At 37.2% G+C, this 20,099-nt stretch overlaps 1 protein-coding gene across 3 annotated transcripts in view; it reads left to right on the forward strand.

Annotated features, from left to right (window-relative positions):
• LOC127947337 (SH3 and multiple ankyrin repeat domains protein 2-like) overlaps positions 1–20,099 on the forward strand; it is a 71,981-nt gene that overhangs the window by 16,266 nt on the left and 35,616 nt on the right. For 2 of the 3 annotated variants that reach the window (XM_052544407.1, XM_052544408.1), the window contains exons 9-12: positions 1,051–1,117; positions 10,627–10,963; positions 18,460–18,617; positions 19,092–19,205. In XM_052544407.1, coding sequence (XP_052400367.1) covers positions 1,051–1,117; positions 10,627–10,963; positions 18,460–18,617; positions 19,092–19,205 — 676 coding nt within the window. Of the gene's footprint in view, positions 1–1,050; positions 1,118–7,422; positions 7,662–10,626; positions 10,964–18,459; positions 18,618–19,091; positions 19,206–20,099 lie in introns of those variants that run through there. The other variant, XM_052544406.1, reaches the window with a different exon arrangement.

Genomic DNA, 20,099 nt, shown 5'->3' on the forward strand with positions numbered 1-20,099 from the left:
ACTATAAGTCGCACTTTTTTCATAGTTTGGCTGGTCCTGCGACTTATAGTCAGGTGCGACTTATTTATCAAAATTAATTTGACATGAACCGAGAGAAATGAACCAAGAGAAAACATTACCGTCTACAGCCGCGAGAGGGCACTCTATGCTACTTAAGTGCTCCTGTAGCCTACACTGAAGACATAGAGCGCCCTCTCGCGGCTGTAGACGGTAATGTTTTCTCTTGGTTCTTGGTTCTCAATAAATGCGACTTATAGTCCAGTGCAACTTATATATGTTTTTTTCCTCAACATGACGTATTTTTGGACTGATGCGACTTATACTCAGGTGCGACTTATAGTCCGAAAAGTAAGGTAAATATAATTAATCTGAATTAAGTTCTTAGCAGCAGCTAAGCACTGTATTCCTTTAGAAAAGAAATGCAGTTCTTTTCAAGCTCATTACGTAAATCTTAGCAACCAATTTAGTGTAATGTGAATGAAGTCTGTGTTTTATCACTCTTAGGAATACACTACTCCAAAACCCACAAGAGTAATGGGTTACTGTGCCTTTGTGCACCATTTAAAACCCTGTTTTGTTCTCATGACCAGACTTGGTGACCAGACTGATGTGTAAATTATAGATCTTATAATAGACTGTGTAACTTTTTAAAGGGTGGTAAAATTAAAGCCATTAAATAGAAATGAACTTCTGCTGAATGGGTAATCGTGCTATTGAAACGTTTTGTTTCATTGCTGTGAAGGCCCTTTTGAGGATACGTTAAGCTTTACAGGGAGTAGTTCACCAAAAAATGAAATTCTGTTTAATTTATTCAGCCTCCTGTTGTTCCGAACCTGTATGACTTTATGTGTCTGTAAGACTTTAAGTCTTGTTTTGACTGCAGGCTTAGACTCTGTTTTATGTTGTTTGTTCTGTCCTTACACTACCAGTAATTAATTTTATGCAGCCTCAACCAATAATAATAATAATAATAATAATATTAATAATTGTTGAACACAAGCAAGTAATGAATCTAATATGCTATATGTTTTTTTTGTTTTTGTTTTTAAGGTGGCAATAATTGCTGGAAATTTTGAGCTTGCGGAAATCATAAAGAATCACAAAGACGCTGATATTGGTAAGTAGGATAAACTCACCTTTCTTTAATGTTTGTGAGAACCACTGTCAGGGTTATGGACCTGTCTGTGTGTGTTTTTGCTCCCTGTGATATTGAAGAACTCCTCGTTCCCTCGTTCCTTGCTCTCCGAGTATATTGTGACAACCACCTTATAACCAATTTTTTTATGAATTCCAGAAATGTTCCTTATAGCTAGACGTTCAAACTTAGTTAAAAGGGACGAGTAATAAAATAAATCTCGATAATATAATCTGAGATTCTGAGATTCTGAGTTTTTGTCCTAACCATTCATATTTGCATTTAGCTACAGAATATTTAGTTGCTGGGTTGCCCCGCCCACATTTCATTGGTCCAAAATCCTTCTCCCAGAAGTTTTAAAGTTTTTTTTTTTAAATCTGCTGCACATAAGAATTAACATATGGTTGCAGTGCAATGTTAAGCAGGATATAAATGGTTAAATATATGCAGGAAAGCCAAATCAAAATCACAATTCTGTACACAAACAGATAATAAATAGGATACTAACTGGAATTCAGTATGCACAGATTACAATGATATCATCACTGAATGCTAAAGTATAAATGAAACAAAAATAGACTCTAGGCAGTTATCTACAGAACAAAATTTTAATGGTTCATGCTGAATTAATTGTTGGGGAAATATTTTTGGAGGAGCATTAATATTGCCTGTTTTGGCTGTGATTGTGTTGTGTCATGCGACTTTCAATTTGGAAGAATAAATGACATTTTGCTAGAAACTTGCATTGCATCGCGCCAGGTTAGGCTACAGTGTTATAAACACTTCTAAGTTCTTGATTATACTGAAAATGAGCATGACCAAATCATTTAAAATACTTTTTCTCTGCAAAATGTCCCAACAGAGGGTCATATTAATTAAGGTATATGATATGATCCAATTATCAGGCATGCAGCTGATGCTGCAGGTGCAAAAGTTGTAATATTTGCTAAAGGCTAACATAAGCTAAAATGGGCTTCCTCTATTGTTTCTAGTGACACTACAGACACCGTCTCCAGCGGTTCCCATAATTATGCACTGTTATAATGCTGGTCCTCAGCAATTTCTGCCTCTAGGGCTCCTGAAGTGGCTCACTTTAACTTATAATTGTGCATTTGAACCTTCAGTGAATGTACAAGGTCTGTTTACTGTTTTTGCGGTCTTTTTTTAAGTGAAGTTATTTTGCGTATGAGCAAATCTAGTTTTCATACAGTAACTCTGCCAAACATTCTATAAATATTTTCTATAATTTATTTATACAATTTATAATACAATGATATATCTACATTTATATTTATTTCATGTTTTTTTTATTTTACTGTTTTCCGGGCCATTTTTTGCTAAGTTGGTTTGCATATGATCAAATGTAGTTTTCATATATCATGCATGTATTCTATATATATATATATATATATATATATATATATATATATATATATATATATATATATATATATATATATATATATATATATATATAATTGTATGTATTATGTTTACTGTGTATATAGTTTGTGTGTGTGTATATGTGTGTGTGCGTGTGTATGTGTGTGTGTGTGTGTGTGTGTATGTGTGTGTATATACATATATCTTTCTGTGAGGAGGTTTTATTGTATATAATACAGGAAAAAAATGTCATGATTATGGATATTCGGCAAAATATTTTGGCTATGAGCAGATGACAAATGATTTTTTTCTCTCTACTCCCACAGCTCTAACACATGTAGCAGATGTCAGTGTAATTTACCAAAAGTAAAATGCATCCCTATATTTTTCTGACACTCGCAGCCACACTCTGAGGAATCCAGAGATTGAATGCGCTCTTTCAATTAACGGACAGCATAATCATCTGCCTCATTAAAACTAAGAAAGGCAAAACAGATTTAATTAATCATTAGACATCATTAAACGAAAGGATTTGGATGAAATGAGGTCTGTTCCGTAAGACTTTGAAGGACTTCACACGCCACAGATGAGTCCGTATATAATGTAGAATGGAAATAACATAACATAAATAACTCATTTACATATTAATTATTCATGACCGCTATTTTGCATGTACATTTTCACTGTGTTCTGCATATTACATGTGTGTTATGCTTTATAAATGATGATATTAGTGATATTTGTATCTGAAGGTTATGTGCACAGGCATTGCTGATTGTCGTTGCACCCTATAGATGATTTAATGCGCCGAACCCAAGCGTGCATCTAGAGAGAGAGCGTTACTCAGTGGAGCTGACCTACATAAGCTACAGACCTTACAGGAAGAGGAGACTCATCCATATACACACACACACACTCACACACCAGCAGAATTCCTACTATTTCCTGTACTGAATTTAGGCCATTATCAAGTCCTAGGTTTTTTTTTTTTTGATCAGAATTGTCACGTTCAAGTTTTTTGTCACATTTGTCCTGGTTTTTTTTTTTGGACCTGCAATGCTAATCTTCGTCTCACTAACATGCCATAAAATTGTTAACCTGCTTATTAAATGACATTGAGTGACTTTGATTGCTTTGTCAGTTCATTTTCCCTCTGTATTCATAATACATTGAAATGTGGGATAACATTTCCAGGACTTTACTCTTGAAAATAAAGGTTTTTTATTGGCATCTGTGGTTCTATGAAGAACCTTTAACATCCACGGAAACTTTCCATTGCACAAAAGTTTATTTTTAGAGGAAGAAGGTTCTCGTGGTTTCTGCAGGTCTTAAGAAAAGTCTTTACAGTTTTTGTTTTCACAAATTAAGGCATTAAAAGGTCTTAAAGCAGAGCATAAGGTCTTAAATTCATAAAGTCATGGCATTAAATCTTGCATGCACTGTAAATCTTCCTCAGGATTTTAGTTTTTATTTCCAATTCAAATATCTAAACATCCTTAAATCAAGATTCATTTACGTGAGATGCAAACTGAACAAACAGAGGAAGTCATGTTTTCTGAGGAATGAAAGGAAATAAAATGTGATCATGCTTAAAACTAGAACAACTGTCTGTCAATAACCGCGTATCCATCTGCCTGTTTTTTTTTACTTTTTATGTGCATTTTTTTGACTTGTGCAAAAGGTGTTAATGCGAATTATGAGAGATGGAAATGCACTGATTCATGCGCATCAAAAAAGTCATGTGACTTTGCGTGAATGTACAGGGGATAACTTTAATCAGCAGAACGATTTTCTGCACCTCAAATGTTGTTGGTTGTTCTGCAATGTCTGAGCCAAAGTCTGTCATCAAAATATTTCTGTATAATTCTCAAGTAATTGGTTGATTTAAAAACCTTGGACAGTTGTACTGGAAAAAAAGAAAAAATACAAAGGACAAACATCCCTTTTTCTGCAGGAGGTACAGTAAAAGTTATTTCAATATATTATTTTGTAAAATGAATGACAAAGTAATGGAGAGTTTGAAGTTGTATTTTTCGAATTTTGAAGTGTTGGTAATATAAGACCTTTACATTTAGAGACCATATTGGCTTTTTGTGTTCCATTCAATTTATTCCTTTCTTTTCTTTACTTGGTCATAAAAAGTCTATAAAACCTGCAGAAACCCTGTTCTCTTAAAGATTCTTTGGGGAACTTAAAATGCATCTTCAGTGGCATTTCTGCAAAAAACGAAAACCTTTGTTTTTAAGAGTGTAGCTGGAGAATACAGCTGACCTGAAGTGTAGATGTAAGGCCTAGCATTACAGTACGCATCTTCTTTGCAACAGCTGTCAGGTTTTCCTTATACCCTTTAGTAACAGCTCTGACAGAAACACAGAGATTCCATCAACGTAATATGGGAATCAGCAGGCTTCTGAATGTTTCAATCTCAGGCGAAAGTAGCCTCTGACGGAACGAATGGGTTGGCCAGCTGTGCGCTGATATTGCTTTTATAAGGTTTTGATTGAACAATCTTCAATAGTTGCACAGTTTGCCGTTGCGTCTAATGCGTCACTCAGGGAGGAGACAGGAACGGCTTGTTATTTTCGTGCACATAGTAGCAGGGGATCTGGTAATTATGTGTCACATGTTAGACCACAGCGGAGGGCACAGTGTCAGAGCTTTGATCTTCACAACTTCGAACCGATTGGGAAGGCTTTGCATTGGCGAAATCCATCGGATTTTGTTTGCTTATGTGCTGCATTCACCATACATATATGTTTAAAACATCGACTGTAGTTATGTATGTAAATGGATGTCCCATTTAATGCAACCCGGTGGTTGTCATGGTTCCCGGATCCACACAATAATTGGCTTAAGGGATGTGAGTTTGCCTTGTGTGCACTTGTCGCAGTTGAGAAGCCAAGGAGGTCTCGGAGCTTGGCTTATTATCGACTTACTTGTTAAAGCATGTGAAATGGCGCCGATTTCAAAGAGCACTCAAATATTGTGTGAATTATGGAAGAAATGCATGTATATGTGCTCATGCAAATGCATGCACACACACACACTCACACACAGGCTCATATTGCATTCTGCCAGTCTATATTAGATATTGGGGCCACTGGGAAATATAATTCACCATCTTGAGTTTTAATCATGGTTTATAAACAAGGCCAAATTCAAAGCATGACAGAGTGATGGATTTCAGTTCACCACCCAAGTTCAAGCCTACAGCAGCTTCGATTAAATAGGTTAAGCTCTTTGGTTTGAGATACAGTTTCAAGTGCAATTTAATGATCAATTGATTTAATGAGACTGTGGATACCAGCTGCGGTGGTCGGCCCCTCTAAGGTCCGGAGGAATTGATTGTTACATAGAGTCTTTAATTGGGTGAAAATTAGCGTTGGTCTGGAAGGGGCGAAGGATTTGGAAATTGCTGACACACATAAGAAAGGATGTTTTCTTTATCAGGGAAGATGAATCAAAGCAACCGAAGCAAAGGCGATTGGCACTTTTTTTTAAGGTTGGGTGTTAATAGCATGAGCAGAAGAATGAGAAGAAAGCAAAAAGAAAGAGGAGGCTGTCCGTAGAGACGTAACTCACAGGGTTTGCTTTGGGTTATTTTAAAGCGGAGCTTGTTTTGTTTTGAAACATGGCCATATCAGAACCGCTCCCTGAAAACACATTCACAGCTCCCACTGGGAACCAGTTTGAAACGATTTTGCCGCTTATGGCGTTATTACTTGTGTGAGAGCTGAATTAGATGTGAGAAGATGTCAGTTTTATCATTTTTGCTGGCTCATTAGACCACAGAGATGGAATTGAGATTTCTAATGATGCACACATTATGTTGGATTTATTGTTCTGCTATGTCCATCCCTGCTATGTACAAGTCATCTAATCAGCGGTGTACATTTGAAGACGTACAGTGGGGTCCAGAAGTCATTAGACACTCTTGAAAATCTGGGATTTTGGGGGGATCTTTTGTTAATGCTGTCATTAATAAAGCAGTTCATGTATATTTTCATTAGAATATAAAGCAAAATGTAACGATTTGGACTAGTGGGCTCAGACTTTGGGGTCCCTCTGTATATTTATTAACTCTATATCCATATCTATGCTGACGACATCATAACCTGACACAGATTTTAATATGCAAGAGTTCTTTCCTTCCTTGTTTCCTCAAAGATCCCTTTTTTTTCCTCATCTCATGCCAGAAAATGGGAGGAGGGGAATAAAAAAGAGAGAGAGGGAAAGAGAGCTTGAGAGGCAATTGTGAATTGCTAGTGTGAAAGGACAGCCCACATACATACATGGGTAACAGGAGAATTCACAACCCGGCAACTTGCACTGACTAATTTAGACATCCATCCCTGGGTTGCTTAGCAACACTTGGTGGCTTGATTCCCATACAGCTGTTTCGGAGAGCCAACAAGGGTTAAAATCCCTAATCAATGACAACTTCTCATTGTCAAGTTAATTCAAGAGTCGTGATTGCATCTTTGGTGGGTGGTCGCCAGCAAATGTAAAAAACCCTTCTGATGATATCACCAGCCACTGATGGGCCGAAAATGACGGATTTTGGGGCAACTGTGTTCATCTCAGTACTTTGTGTCATAATGGTGGTGATTTGAATCAGATTATCCCAGCATGGTCTTGTCACACAGCTGATTCAACAACACACTCCAATCAGTCTTCTGCCTTGTCTACCTAGAGGAAACCAAACAGTGGGAGGCTTGGACTGATAGTACAGTGAATGATTTGGTGGCGGGGAGAGAGTGATGTAGAGGAAGAGAGATAGAGAGAGGAAAGGGGGCGGGGCGAAACGGAAAGAAACTGAGGCCGAGCGAGAGAGTTAGTGTGTATGTATGTGTGTCAGCGCGAGAGAGAGAGATAGAGCGAAGAAACGTGCGAGGCTTGTGCACACTGCCGTTTCCTCTCGCAGTCACAGACGGCATCATGTGGAGCGGGCACTGTCACCACAGTGCTTGCCTTCTCCGTAACCCTCTCTGTTGTGCTTTACTGACCGAGGAACCCCAGTCCAGGAGAACCTGACCTTCTGTTTCCAAGTTCCTCGAGGCGAAAACGGACATTCCGAGGGAGTTATTAAGCAATAAACTCAGTGGAGATATGAAGTCTTTACTGAATGCCTTCAAGAAAGAAGGTAAGAAGTGATCTTTTGGGGTTTTTAGAGCAGGGTCTGATATTGGGTGACTTCTGTTCCATGGGATTAGTGCTCAGAACTCCAGTGTTAGAGCTACACAGACCTTTTTTTTCTGTAAGGAAAAAAGTCTTTGAGTTCAATCGTATATTATGACGGATTATAACAAAAGTTGAATCTCGTGGGGCCAAGAGTGAATTAGTCTGAGTTGGAGAGAACATCACTTTGAGAGAGTCATTTCCTTCTGCAAGGAATTCAGTCAACTTCGTGCTGATGTATATATATATATATATATATATATTTTTTTTTTTTTTTTTTTTTTTTTTTCAAGCCTCCCATATATATATATATATACAGTATATAGAATGTTGCAGTTGGAATGTTTCCACTTTGATTTCACTTGTTTGAAGGTTATTTTGCTGTTTCATCAACGTGTTCCGGCAGCCAATGTGCTTGTGATGTCATTGTCTTCAGTTGGTGCTGGAAATAAACCAGTTGGTGCCTATATAAAGCATGTCAGTTTTTTTTCTTCTTGTGACATTTTCAGCGTTGGTTTCTTTTCATTGGCAGGTTTCATGTGGCATCTCCTGCCACATCAGTGGGGGCCTGGCAGATTTCTTCACGGTTTGTGGGGGTTGGGTTTGTACATTATTGCCATAATAACCCCCTAAAGTAGCCTTTATAATAATGAACAGGAGGATATGTATCTCTTAGACTGTTTGTCATAACCTGCCATGACAGTGAAGGTGATCTAACAGCTCCAGGTTGCCATTACATCAGCATATTAAATGAACAGCAGAGACTGATGTGTGTTTAGTGGCGCAATTCTTCTTTATGCTTCTCCTGGGTTATTTTTCAGAATATATTTATAGCGTTTGTCTCACCCAACAAGTGATATCTAGTTCATGTGTGAACTGTGTCTTTCAGTGGCCTAGTGTTTCTGAGAAACACGCTCCTTTGGATAAACGTCTTCTTGAACCACCTTTAACGTGGCAGCAGATAAGTAATTATAGAAATTCATCATGCATACAGTGCGAACAGTGAACTCAAGGGATTTCCCGATGCCTTAAGAAGGGGGGGGGGGGGGGGGGGGTTGTGGAGATATATGCTTCATTTGGTCCTGAAATGTGTACATATCACCTTGGAACCAGAGAAGTTGGCTGCTGTGGGTGTATTTCTCTGGAGACCGGAGTGATCGGCATTGTCTTGTTGTTTAAGAAACAAAAAAAACACTTCAGTTACTGTATTAAAGGAGTACTAAGATGTAACTTTGTTGATTTCCAGAAGAAATGTATTTGACTCATCTCTCATCTCTCAGTTTGTAAAAAAAGAAGAAAAAAAAGCTTTTTTAAATTCTATTGGGCATTGAAGTTAAAGTTATAGCTGAAGTTGGCGTTTGTTTGCTCTACTAGCAACACCAAACTGCTTGTTTTCAGACAGGTTTCCCAAACATTCTGCCATTGGTCGGCTAAAACAGATAGCTCCACCCCACATTCTATTTGGTTGAGCCAGTGTCACTATGTTGGCCTAATTTGGAATAAAAAAACAAAATGAACAAAAAACAAAACACGCAGTGTTAACAACTTACAAATATGTGTGCTTATCTCTGCGTATTATGCTGGAATAGAAGAAAGTACACTATTGTTCAAAAGTTTTTTAAATAATGAAAAAGTTGATTCTGCAAGGTTAAATTTTTAGGTGCTGATGAATTGATGATCAAAAGACATTTATACATTTATAAAATATTTCTATTTCAAATTAATGTTCTTTTAAAACAGTTTTTATCTGTTCAGAAGAGTAAAACAGACAAAAGTATTCTTTCCACAAAAATATAAAAAAGAAGAAATGTTTCTTTAGCAGCAAATCAGCATATTATGATTTCTGAAGGATCCTTGGTGAATAAGAGACTTCTTTTAAAACATTAAAAAATTTTACCAACCCCAAACTTTTAAACGGGAGTGTATTTAACATTGACAAAACGGCAAACTTCAGCTTTAAAGATATGACACTCTTTCATGACGCACTTAAGTACAGTAAGCCTGCTAACTTTTTATGTGATACCCTTAAGGATACCAATAAGTAATATATACTTTGTTTACATGGAGCAGACTTTACCCAGAGGAATTAAATGAGTAAATAGTAAAAAGTCTATCGACCTAGGAAAGTAATTTTACCTCAAAAAGGATGATCTGCTGTTTTTACATATCTACCAACAACCATTTTTTAATTAAACATTACATAAATAATTCATAGAATCCACCACTATTACGTCCCTAAATGATTTCAGTTTGCAAATACCGATTTTGTGGGTTTTTGTAAACTGAGGGGTGAGTTGAAGAAATTGTAAAACATAAGCTTAAAATTTTTACAACATCTATTAATCTAGGTTAATGTTAATGTATAAATATACTTAAAAAAATAAATCATGCTCTTTCATAATACAGCAAATAATGTAATCGTATACAACTTGAAATTTGAAAATGCATTAGTACTGTATATGAAGAAATGATCCAAGTTAGTTAACTAATTTTATTGAACATAATTGTAAAGTGTTAACAAATTATTTAGCTCATTTAACCTGGATTTTTCCTTTGACTAGAATTTGTCTATGGATTTAGATGTGCAACATTGATTCATTTCTGACAGCGGATGACATAAATTCAGCAGCAACAAATGGATTCATTAATTCAATAAATGAGCATCAAACTGGGTGATGAGCAGACAGCAGACAGTCTTTTATTGTGACAGAGTTCCTTGTATGTAATAAAAAGCTGAAGCACAGTCTAGCAGCTTGTACTTGAACACTTGTTACAGTGCTCTAATTATTGTCACTTTCAATGGAATGAAGGACACCTAAAAAAGCTGAACTACTTTAAATAAGACGGAGTAGTTGAAAGTCAACTTCACACTGTGTATAAACAGTCTTCGTTTTATTTAATCACTCTCTTTCTTTCTGTATCTCTCTCAGTGCCTTTCCGGGAGGCACCGGCAGGCACGGGTCGGAGCAGGCCACCGCAGCACCAGGGTAGGAGCACTCTTGCCGCCCCACGTGTGCTGCTCCGTTCCAACAGCGACAACAACCTGAACGTCAACAAGCTACCGCTGGACCGCTCTCGCTCGCCTTCTCCTGCCGCTTCCCCCCTGCGCAGCCTCTCGCCCCGCCACCCCCAGCAGATGCAGAACAGCCCCAATGGCACGGTGAAGACCATGGCCCGGGGGGGACGCTCCGCAAGAAGCCGTTCCCCTTCCCTGGGCCGCCTGGGGGAGGGAGACACACGGAGACAGACCCCTCAGCGCCACTGCAGGTGAGTTGCTGTCCCAGAAGGGAGTGATGGGACTTGAGGTGACTACTGTCTCCGTGTGTCTAGTTTTGAGTGGGTCCCTCATGTCCAGGCTGGAGCGTGTCCTTTTCTGTGAGGAAAAAGTTGTTTTTAGAGCCCTTATTTATGGCAAATCTGTGTTATTTTTAAAAGGCCATGTGTGGATGCAAATTGGTCAAGTTTTGGGAATTGGTCTATGGGATACGGACTGGACTGCAGAGATGCTTGTTTTTTTCTGTTACTTTTTGGAGTTTTCAGGTTATAAGATCCATAATTAAGTTTTAAAATTAAGCCAAATTCATAGCGAAATTCAAACATTTTGGCGTTCTTTAATGTAGCGTGAGTGATCGCTTTAGTGCCTCAGTTCAAGTGGCACATTACCCATTATATATTTTTCTTGACTTCTATATGAAATAAACATGAATGAACATCAAAAGGTATGTTTCAATATGCAGCTTGATGAAATGTAATTGCTCATACATTGTTTCAAACTGCAGAAAACATGTAAAGCTTAAAAGCAATGACACGTAACAATCTTTCACCTCAGAATAACCATTCATCGTCCATAAGCTCATTAGTCAGCTAGAAAAATAACCATAATAAGGAGGATTTTCTTAATGTATGCACTATATTGCATATTCACATTTTTACTTAACCTTTGTCTACATAAGATACTGTATAGCTCTCAAATTGGAAAAGACATTCCCACTTTAAGTGAACCTTTTTTCCCAGGACATATGCGAGATGGATTAAAATTATGATAAAAGCACTTAATTTTTTTTTTGGTGTTTCTTATATGAGCCAGTGGCTCCTTAATTGCTTTTTTTGTCTGGAGCCCTGATGACAGCAAATCAGAATTTTTGATCAAATCAGATGTGTATTTGTAACCATGGACCACAAAACCAGTGATAAGTGTCAATTTTTTTAATTTGAGATTTATACATAGTCTAAAAGCTGAATAAATAAGCTTTCCATTGATGATCCAAGGTTTATTAAGATCGGACAATATACAACTATTTGAGAATCTAGAATCTAAGGGTGCAAAAAATTTAAATACTGAGAAAATAACATTTAAAGTTGTTCAAATGAATTCTTAGCAATGCATATTACTAATCGAAAATTAAGTTTTGATATATTTATGGTAAGAAATTATCTAAATATCTTAATGGAACATGATCTTTACATAATATCGTAATTATTTTTGGCATAAAAGAAAAATCGATTATTTTGACCCATACAAAATGTATTTGGCTATTGATACAAATATACCCCAGCGACTTAAGACTTAAGGTTTTGTGGTCTAGGGTCACATTTACAGTATGTCTCAGATATGGACATTTTGAATAGCGATAAATAAAACAACTACTGAGAATATGGTTAAGCAGGATGTAAAACATGTACCATAATCATACATTCGTTAGGGAAAACCAGAAAAATATTCTACTGAGTGAGTATTTAATATGTAAACGTTGTTTTTAAGTGAACAGAGCTTCCCCTGGCGGCGTATTGAATAATGAATAAACTATTAATTTTTAAAGTGCATTGTATTAAGATAAAATAATATTTTGAAACCTCCTTTGGTTTCTTTTATGTAAGCATACATTTTATATACGTTTGAAAAGGGTACATCTGAGAAATAATTTGTATTGCAAAAAAATATTAAATAATTTTTCTAGTTTTTACAAAAGTTTTGTTCTCTCACCCTCACGTTGTTTCAGATTTTTTATTTTTATACAAATCTATTCTATTGCTTCAGAACACTTGGTATGTGCTATTTATACAATACTTTTTATAGTGCCTTTGCTTCCTTTTTGACACTTAAAAGCCTCAATGTTATTAAAATGAATAGAGCAGCTGGGACATACTTCAACATTTCTCCTAATTTGATTCACAAAATAAATCAGATGATGACAAATACATTTATAACGGCATATAGATAACTACAGTATGTGACTTTAGCATTGAATGGTACATATGAAACCCATGCGATTTGCTTATGGCCATGAAAAGAAATGGCGACAAATTTGGACATCTGTCTGAAAAACAACCTGAGCAGCCAGGGTTTGGTTGCATTTGCAATGCGATATGCACCTGATCCAGGATAAGGTTGGACAGATGCCCGGGCTGTCGTTTTTTTTTAGCTTTGTGACTTTGGGTATAGAAGCGCAAAATACAAAGGTGCAATATGGAGACTTGGCAAACAATTAGGCCACAGTGAGAGGCAAGAATCTGCTCCGAAAGATAGAGAGCATGTGTGTGTGTGTGGCCATGCATACATATTTCCCTGTGAGTGAATGCATGCGTGGGTGCTTGTCATGTAGTGAAAGTTCAGCATGCACGTGTGCATGAGTGTGTGCGTCTCCGTGCATGCATGTGTGTCGGTGGGTGTGCGAATCTTGTCACTCAACAGGGGTTCTAGCGCGAGAGCAGACTCGGTACAGTAAGTGGGCCAGGCCAATTACTCACTTCCACTGCAAAAAACTCCTCTAATTAGATGTCATTTTAAAAAGGAAGAATTAACTCCTCTGGTATTTGACCCTGTTCTCCTCTCGTTTCTCATGCTGCAGCCTATATAGATTCATTTGTTGTGCTATACGTGTTTTACAATGGCATTTACACTGCTGATGCGGGCCAGCCTAAATAAAAACGGACAACAACCGAAAACAAAGACTACACATCTGGTCTTTTGGCCCAAATATAGGGTCTTTGATTCCAGCTAGTGCCAGTGTCGAACCCGTGGAAATATCATTGGCTTCCGTGCCTGCATGTGCTGCTCAAATGGAACGCTATTCCTTAGTTACAGCAGCAGTTGCTATGGCTATGTCCGTATGTTGTGTGTACATGTGTGAGTGTGTCACTTTCGGTCGGTGTGTATGTGTCTTCTGGGGTATTAGATAATATGGCTGCTCTTCAGAGGCTCAGAATGGAACCAAAGCAGATGTAGTCAGTTGTAGCATCATATTGCCATTTGTCAACCGCTATAAACAAGGGAAATATGAGACACTCCATCTCATGCCAGTAAAGGTCATGTTGTAGATACAGCATGCCGCTTGTTTGGAGTTGTTTTGAAGATCTACCCGTGTAAACAAGTACTGTGGTATTTACGTTTTAAGATTTTTACATTTTGCCGTGACCATTACCACACTGTGATTTGGAAAGTGTCCTTGTGAAGTTTTTATCTTTACTTTTTTGTCATTAAAGGGGGGGTGAAATGCTATTTCATGCATACTGAGTTTTTTACACTGTTAAAGAGTTGGATTCCCATGCTAAACATGGACAAAGTTTCAAAAATTAAGTTGTACGTTTGAAGGAGTATTTTTGTTCCCAAAATACTCCTTCCGGTTTGTCACAAGTTTCTGAAAGTTTTTTTCGAGTATGGCTCTGTGTGACGTTAGATGGAGCGGAATTTCCTTATATGGGTCCTAAGGCACTTCTGCTGGAAGAGCGCGCGCTCCCGTATAGCAGAGTACCGAGAGCACAACAGACTTCACTGATCAGAGCGAGAGCGTCGCGAAATGTCACAAAAGAAGTGTATTTTTGGTTGCCAGGGCAAGACAACCCTGCACAGAATACCAAAGAAAAAACAGCATTAAGGGATCAGTGGATGGAGTTTGTTTTTACAGAGCATCAACGGAGTTGTGCAAGTGTTTTTGTTTGTTCCCTGCATTTCGAAGATGCTTGTTTTACAAACAAGGCCCAGTTTGACGACGGATTTGCGTATCGTTTATTTCTTAAGGATGATGCAATCCCAACGAAAAAGGGTCACGATCGTGTGTTGGAAAGGCATGCAGTGAGTAAAACTGCTTAAAATATCTCTGCCTCCATGTTAGTGTGTCCGCGTCCCATGCCGGAGACCCGGGTTCGAGCCCCGCTCGGAGCGAGTCGTTGCTGCTGCTGCTCTCGTTCAGTTTCAGCCTCGGGATCTGATTCTGGATCATAAATAAACGGCTGAATCTGATTGTTAGCCATGGCTTGTTTTGGATGATGTTTTTTTTTCCTCACGGTAATGTCACAACTTCCAAACGCTCTCAACGCAAAAGCTCACACGTCACGCCTCCAGCCGGTCATGTTTTTCCGGGAAAAATCGGTACAGACTATCTTTCTCTTATGAATATAATAAAACTAAAGACTTTTGAGTTATGAAGGATGCAGTACTACTCTATAGGTACTCAAGATTAACAGGATATTGAGTGAAAACAAGCATTTCACCCCCCCTTTAAAAATGAACAACTTGTTCATAAAGAACCAAAAGTTCATAAAGTCTTAGTGTAATGGACAAGTTGAATAACACATCCTGTAGCTTTTAGCCTGCAACATGCTAATCAAGTAAACAATACACACAGCCAGACCCCGGTAAAATCACCAGTGTTTAATGAACTCCTGCAGAGGTAAATGAAGCCAGATTTAAAATGAGCTAAGTTTAACTCTATATAAACATAATTTCATTGTATGAATGCGCAGTTATGTGCTAGCCAAGCGTTTGCTATAGCAGCTAATCTGCCACTGTTGTCATATACTGGTTTCAAAATCTTAAAGATGATGAGACCTTATTTCCTTCAAGCTTGATTAAAAATAGACCTGTGGATGTGACTATACGTGCAGCGCTTGAACCGATTTCTAACACTTACTGGCCTTGTTTCCTTCCTCCCTGTTTTGCATAAATACCTCAGCCCACATTAACTCTTTTTTGCTGTTTTCCTCCAAAAATAAGATGCGAAGCGCAGCTTATGTAATTGTCTTTGGATGAAGCTGGATAAGAAAGCTTTCGCTGCTCGGTTTTGACAGCTAGTTACATTGGCAGACCGGTTGGCTGCCATAGGCGGTGCACTAAATGAGTAAACCACTCATTTATGGTTTGCTGAAATATGCTTGTTTGTCTTCCAGCTGGTGTAGATTCTGTACGTAAAGCCATTTGAAAGTTAATCATTAGATATCAGCAAGCGATATAAGCCAAAAAAAAATAAATAATGATTATACATATATCTACAGTCGGTAGCAAGTTATATTTCTGGTATTTTTTTATGCTTAAAATATGTTATAGTTTTTTTGTTTTGTTTTTTTCAGCACTTAAATCTGATTGGCTGCACAGATTTTCTGCAGTTTGTAGCTGAGAGTTAATTTCGCAGCACTGTGCGGCCGATTTAGTTTGCTTTTAAAATGTGGCACAGTGTGCTGTTTGGATCATATTTCATATGGTTATTTTCTCACAGCTGTTCCAGATTGTGTTTCCACTTTTTGGTATTCTCCATGTATCATCACAATTTTCGCACATTTTTCATTTTAAAGTAAGAAACCAAGTGTATCAGTTCAGGGCTGTTTAGTGCGTAAACACTTTGCTGGCTCCAAAAAAAGCACATCACATCTGTACCATCTTTGTCAAGCTTTATTACGTAAGAAGGCTTATCTGGGTGTGTTGACTTTGGGCGGTGACATTGAGAGGTTCTCAGTGGAGGCTTAAAAAAGCAGGAAGCACACAGAGGGCACATGTAGGTGCTTTGTCCCAATTTCACCTGCTCCTATACACTGAAGTCGCCAGATGCCACCGGGACCTTGAGAGGTTGTGAGGTAGGGCATGTCATGTGTGAACAGGAAGTTGCTTGTATGATGCCATACGATATTTATACCGACAGCTGTGTTTCATAATGCCAGAATTCAGGTTTGTGAACTCTATATTTTTCTTGATGGCCATTTTAACCCTGATTTGTTCAGCATTGTGTCTTTTTTTTTTTTTTTTTTTTTTAATTATATTTAAAGCATCTGAAATAGCTTTGCATTCGGCCATCTTTCTAAGTTTATATGTTAAACTGAAAGCAGAGAAATTAAGTATATGTGCCTCTGAGATTATGCATGTCATCTGAAAACTGGATGTTCTTTTGCAGTGAGAGTTCTTTTCAATGTTATTTTTAGGCCCATCGCGCCCTCATTAACACCTTCATTAACAACATCGTCGAGAATGTTCTTTGCTTGAGTCTTTAATGTCAGCATTTTTCTGGAGAACAAATTATTATTATTACTTTTTTTTGGATGGGGGCCATCTGCTCCCACTGAGTGGATGAAGTTACACTCCGAGTCACTTCAGGACAGGGCTCAGCTGCCATAAACTGGATGAGTTAATGATTCAGACTGGCCCAAGGCTACACTCAAAATTTCTGCTTGTAAAACACAAGTCCAGGAGCACATCTTGGCTTTAATGTCTATTTATGGTGTGTATCCAGCAGAGGGAGCCCTTATACTTTTAATAGCTGTGGTCTCGTAGTATGCTAGTGTACCATAGACATTGCCAGACTCTATTTTAGAGGACCTTTAGCTTTCTGCCTTCATCTAACCCCATTCAAAAATAAGCTTAGAGGTTTGAGAATATCTCAAAATATTTCTGTCTAAAACCTAACCTTAATAAACATTGTTTGCTTTTTTAATATTTAAAGAATATTCTTTTTTAACATTTACAGTTAGTCATTTAGCAGACACATTTATGCAATGCGACTTACAAATGATGACAATGGAAGCAATCAAAAACAACAAAAGAGCAATGATGTATAAGTGCTATCACAAGTCTCAGTTAGCGTAACGCAGTACACATAGCAAGGGCTTTTAAATAATATAATAAATAAAAAGAAAACAGATAGACTACAAAAATAATAGAGCAAGCTAGTGTTAGGGGTCTTTATTATAATTGTTTAAAAAGTGAAAAGAAAATAGATTGATTAAAAAAAGATCAGAAAGTAGTTAAATTTATTAATTTAATTTTTTTAAAGAACAGAATTAGAATAGTTTGTGCTAAAGTTAGAGGGTCAAATAAAGATGGAAGAGATGTGTTTTAAGCCGATTCTTGAAGATGGCTAAGGACTCAGCTGCTAGGATTGAGTCATTGAGGTCATTCCACCAGGAGGGAACATTTAATTTAAAAGTCTGTAAAAGTGACTTTGTGCTTCTTTGGGATGGCACAATCAAGCAACGTTCACTTGCAGAATGCAAGTTTCTAGAGGGCACATAAGTATGAATTAATGAATTTAGGTAAATGGGTGCAGAGCTAGTGGTGGTTTTGTATGCAAACATCAATGCCTTGAATTTTATGCGAGCAGCTTTTGGTAGCCAGTGCAAACTGATAAACAGAGGTGTGACGTGTATTCATATATATAATATGTAAATAATATTTTAATGTGCGTGTATGCGTGTAATATAACTATAATATAAATGTATTTAAGAAAAAAATATATCAGAAAAGGATAAATATGGCACATTATTGTTAGAATTTATAATATATTAAATTGACATCTGTGTGGTATTATATTTTATCTATCTATCTATCTATCTATCTATCTATCTATCTATCTATCTATCTATCTATCTATCTATATATATCTATATATATATATATTGTGTGTGTGTGTGTGTGTGTGTGTGTGTGTGTGTGTTGTATTGTATCATATTATAATTGTATTATTTTAATATTCAGATTTTGCTTCTTGAATTCCTACCAGTCCCCGTGCCAACAGGGATGTCTACTCTGGCATGGACACTCCAGGGTCCAAACGCAAGCTGTACAGTGCTGTTCCAGGAAGACACTACGTGGTGGTCAAGTCTTACCAACCACAGGGCGAGGGAGAAATCGCTTTGTATAAGAACGACAGGGTCAAAGGTACATGTATCTCATTTTATGATTTCAATTTAACTACTTAATTAAACCATATATTATTGTTAGTAAATACGGACATTTTGGAGTGTGTGCACCAAATGCATGGAAAAATGCATGGAAAAGCTGGTTTGTAGCAAGGAGTGCAGTTTCTCCTGCCATATGGAGAGCAAGAATTCACAGATTCTGCCCTTCGGCACCAGGCGATGCCTGGCCAGAGCTAGCAACACTTTACAAACAGAAAGAGATGAACTAGAGAGGTTTCAGTGGATAAAGAGGGAAGACTTCACTGGGTAAAATCAGCATAGGCTTGTTAATTATTTGGCATGTGTAAATGTACAGTATACATCCATAGAGATGTGGTCAGAATGCCAAAAGAGCTGCATGTGTAGCAGGTATTTTGTATAGGACTGCACATGTAGTATGTAAATAATGAGGAGAGTGTTTTATATTTTTTTTTGATGACTTTCTCGTACATAGTTCTCAGTATTGGGGAAGGAGGATTCTGGGAAGGCAGTGCCCGAGGGAATGTAGGCTGGTTCCCAGCAGAATGTGTGGAAGAGATCCCTAGCAAACCCAATGAGGACAGGCCATGTGAGTGTCTACACACAAACACACACTTTAAAACATGATCTCATTCACTGTCATGCCAATTTGAAGGCATAGTACACCAAAAATGACACTTCTGTCATTATTTACTCACCTACAACAGTGTTATTTTACTATCATTTTATTTTATGTAGTATATTGTGTAGGGATGTAACAATTCACTCAACTCATGAGGTGATACGATTCACGATACTGATTTCACAATACATTTTTTTTTTTTTTTTTTTGCAAAATGAGATTTAAGACAAATTATAAATGAAAAGGTGTCCTTTTATTATTGCTTGAACAAAAATGCTGCACATTTCTTTGTGAAATTGAAGTATGTCAAATAACAAAACTAAATTGACATTTTAAAACAAACCCTGAATCAAAAAAAGAAATAAGACCAAAAATGTCTTAATATAAAGGAATTAATGCTTTGCCTGCGCTCTTTCAGTTCAAAATTAGAGGCAATCACGATCTGAACAAAGATGCTGTATACATGCTGAAAGAGCAATTTTTGAATCAAAATTAGATTGTATAATTGCATTAGATGTGTATAAATTGTAAACAAAAACAGACTTTAGTTTTGTGAATCTATACTACATAAAACATCTGCACAAAATAAAAACAGCAGGCGTACTGATTGAGACTGCAAATTCACTCTCTGACAGCAGGTGGCACTAATGGAACAGCAGTCATACTGTTGTTTTTTTTCTTTTTCTGACATCTCAGTTTTATTTCTTTAACGTGGATGTTATAAGTTGCATTTAGTAATTACTGATGTGATCATTTTAAAGGGGTGTGATTCTTTTCTATACAAACTGTAAGTAAGTTAAAATGTCCTGTTTCCACTTCCCCATTTAATGGCAGAGAATTGTGAATTTCACTTTTTTAACA

Source organism: Carassius gibelio, chromosome A25, assembly GCF_023724105.1.
Source record: "Carassius gibelio isolate Cgi1373 ecotype wild population from Czech Republic chromosome A25, carGib1.2-hapl.c, whole genome shotgun sequence".
Taxonomy (NCBI): domain Eukaryota; kingdom Metazoa; phylum Chordata; class Actinopteri; order Cypriniformes; family Cyprinidae; genus Carassius; species Carassius gibelio.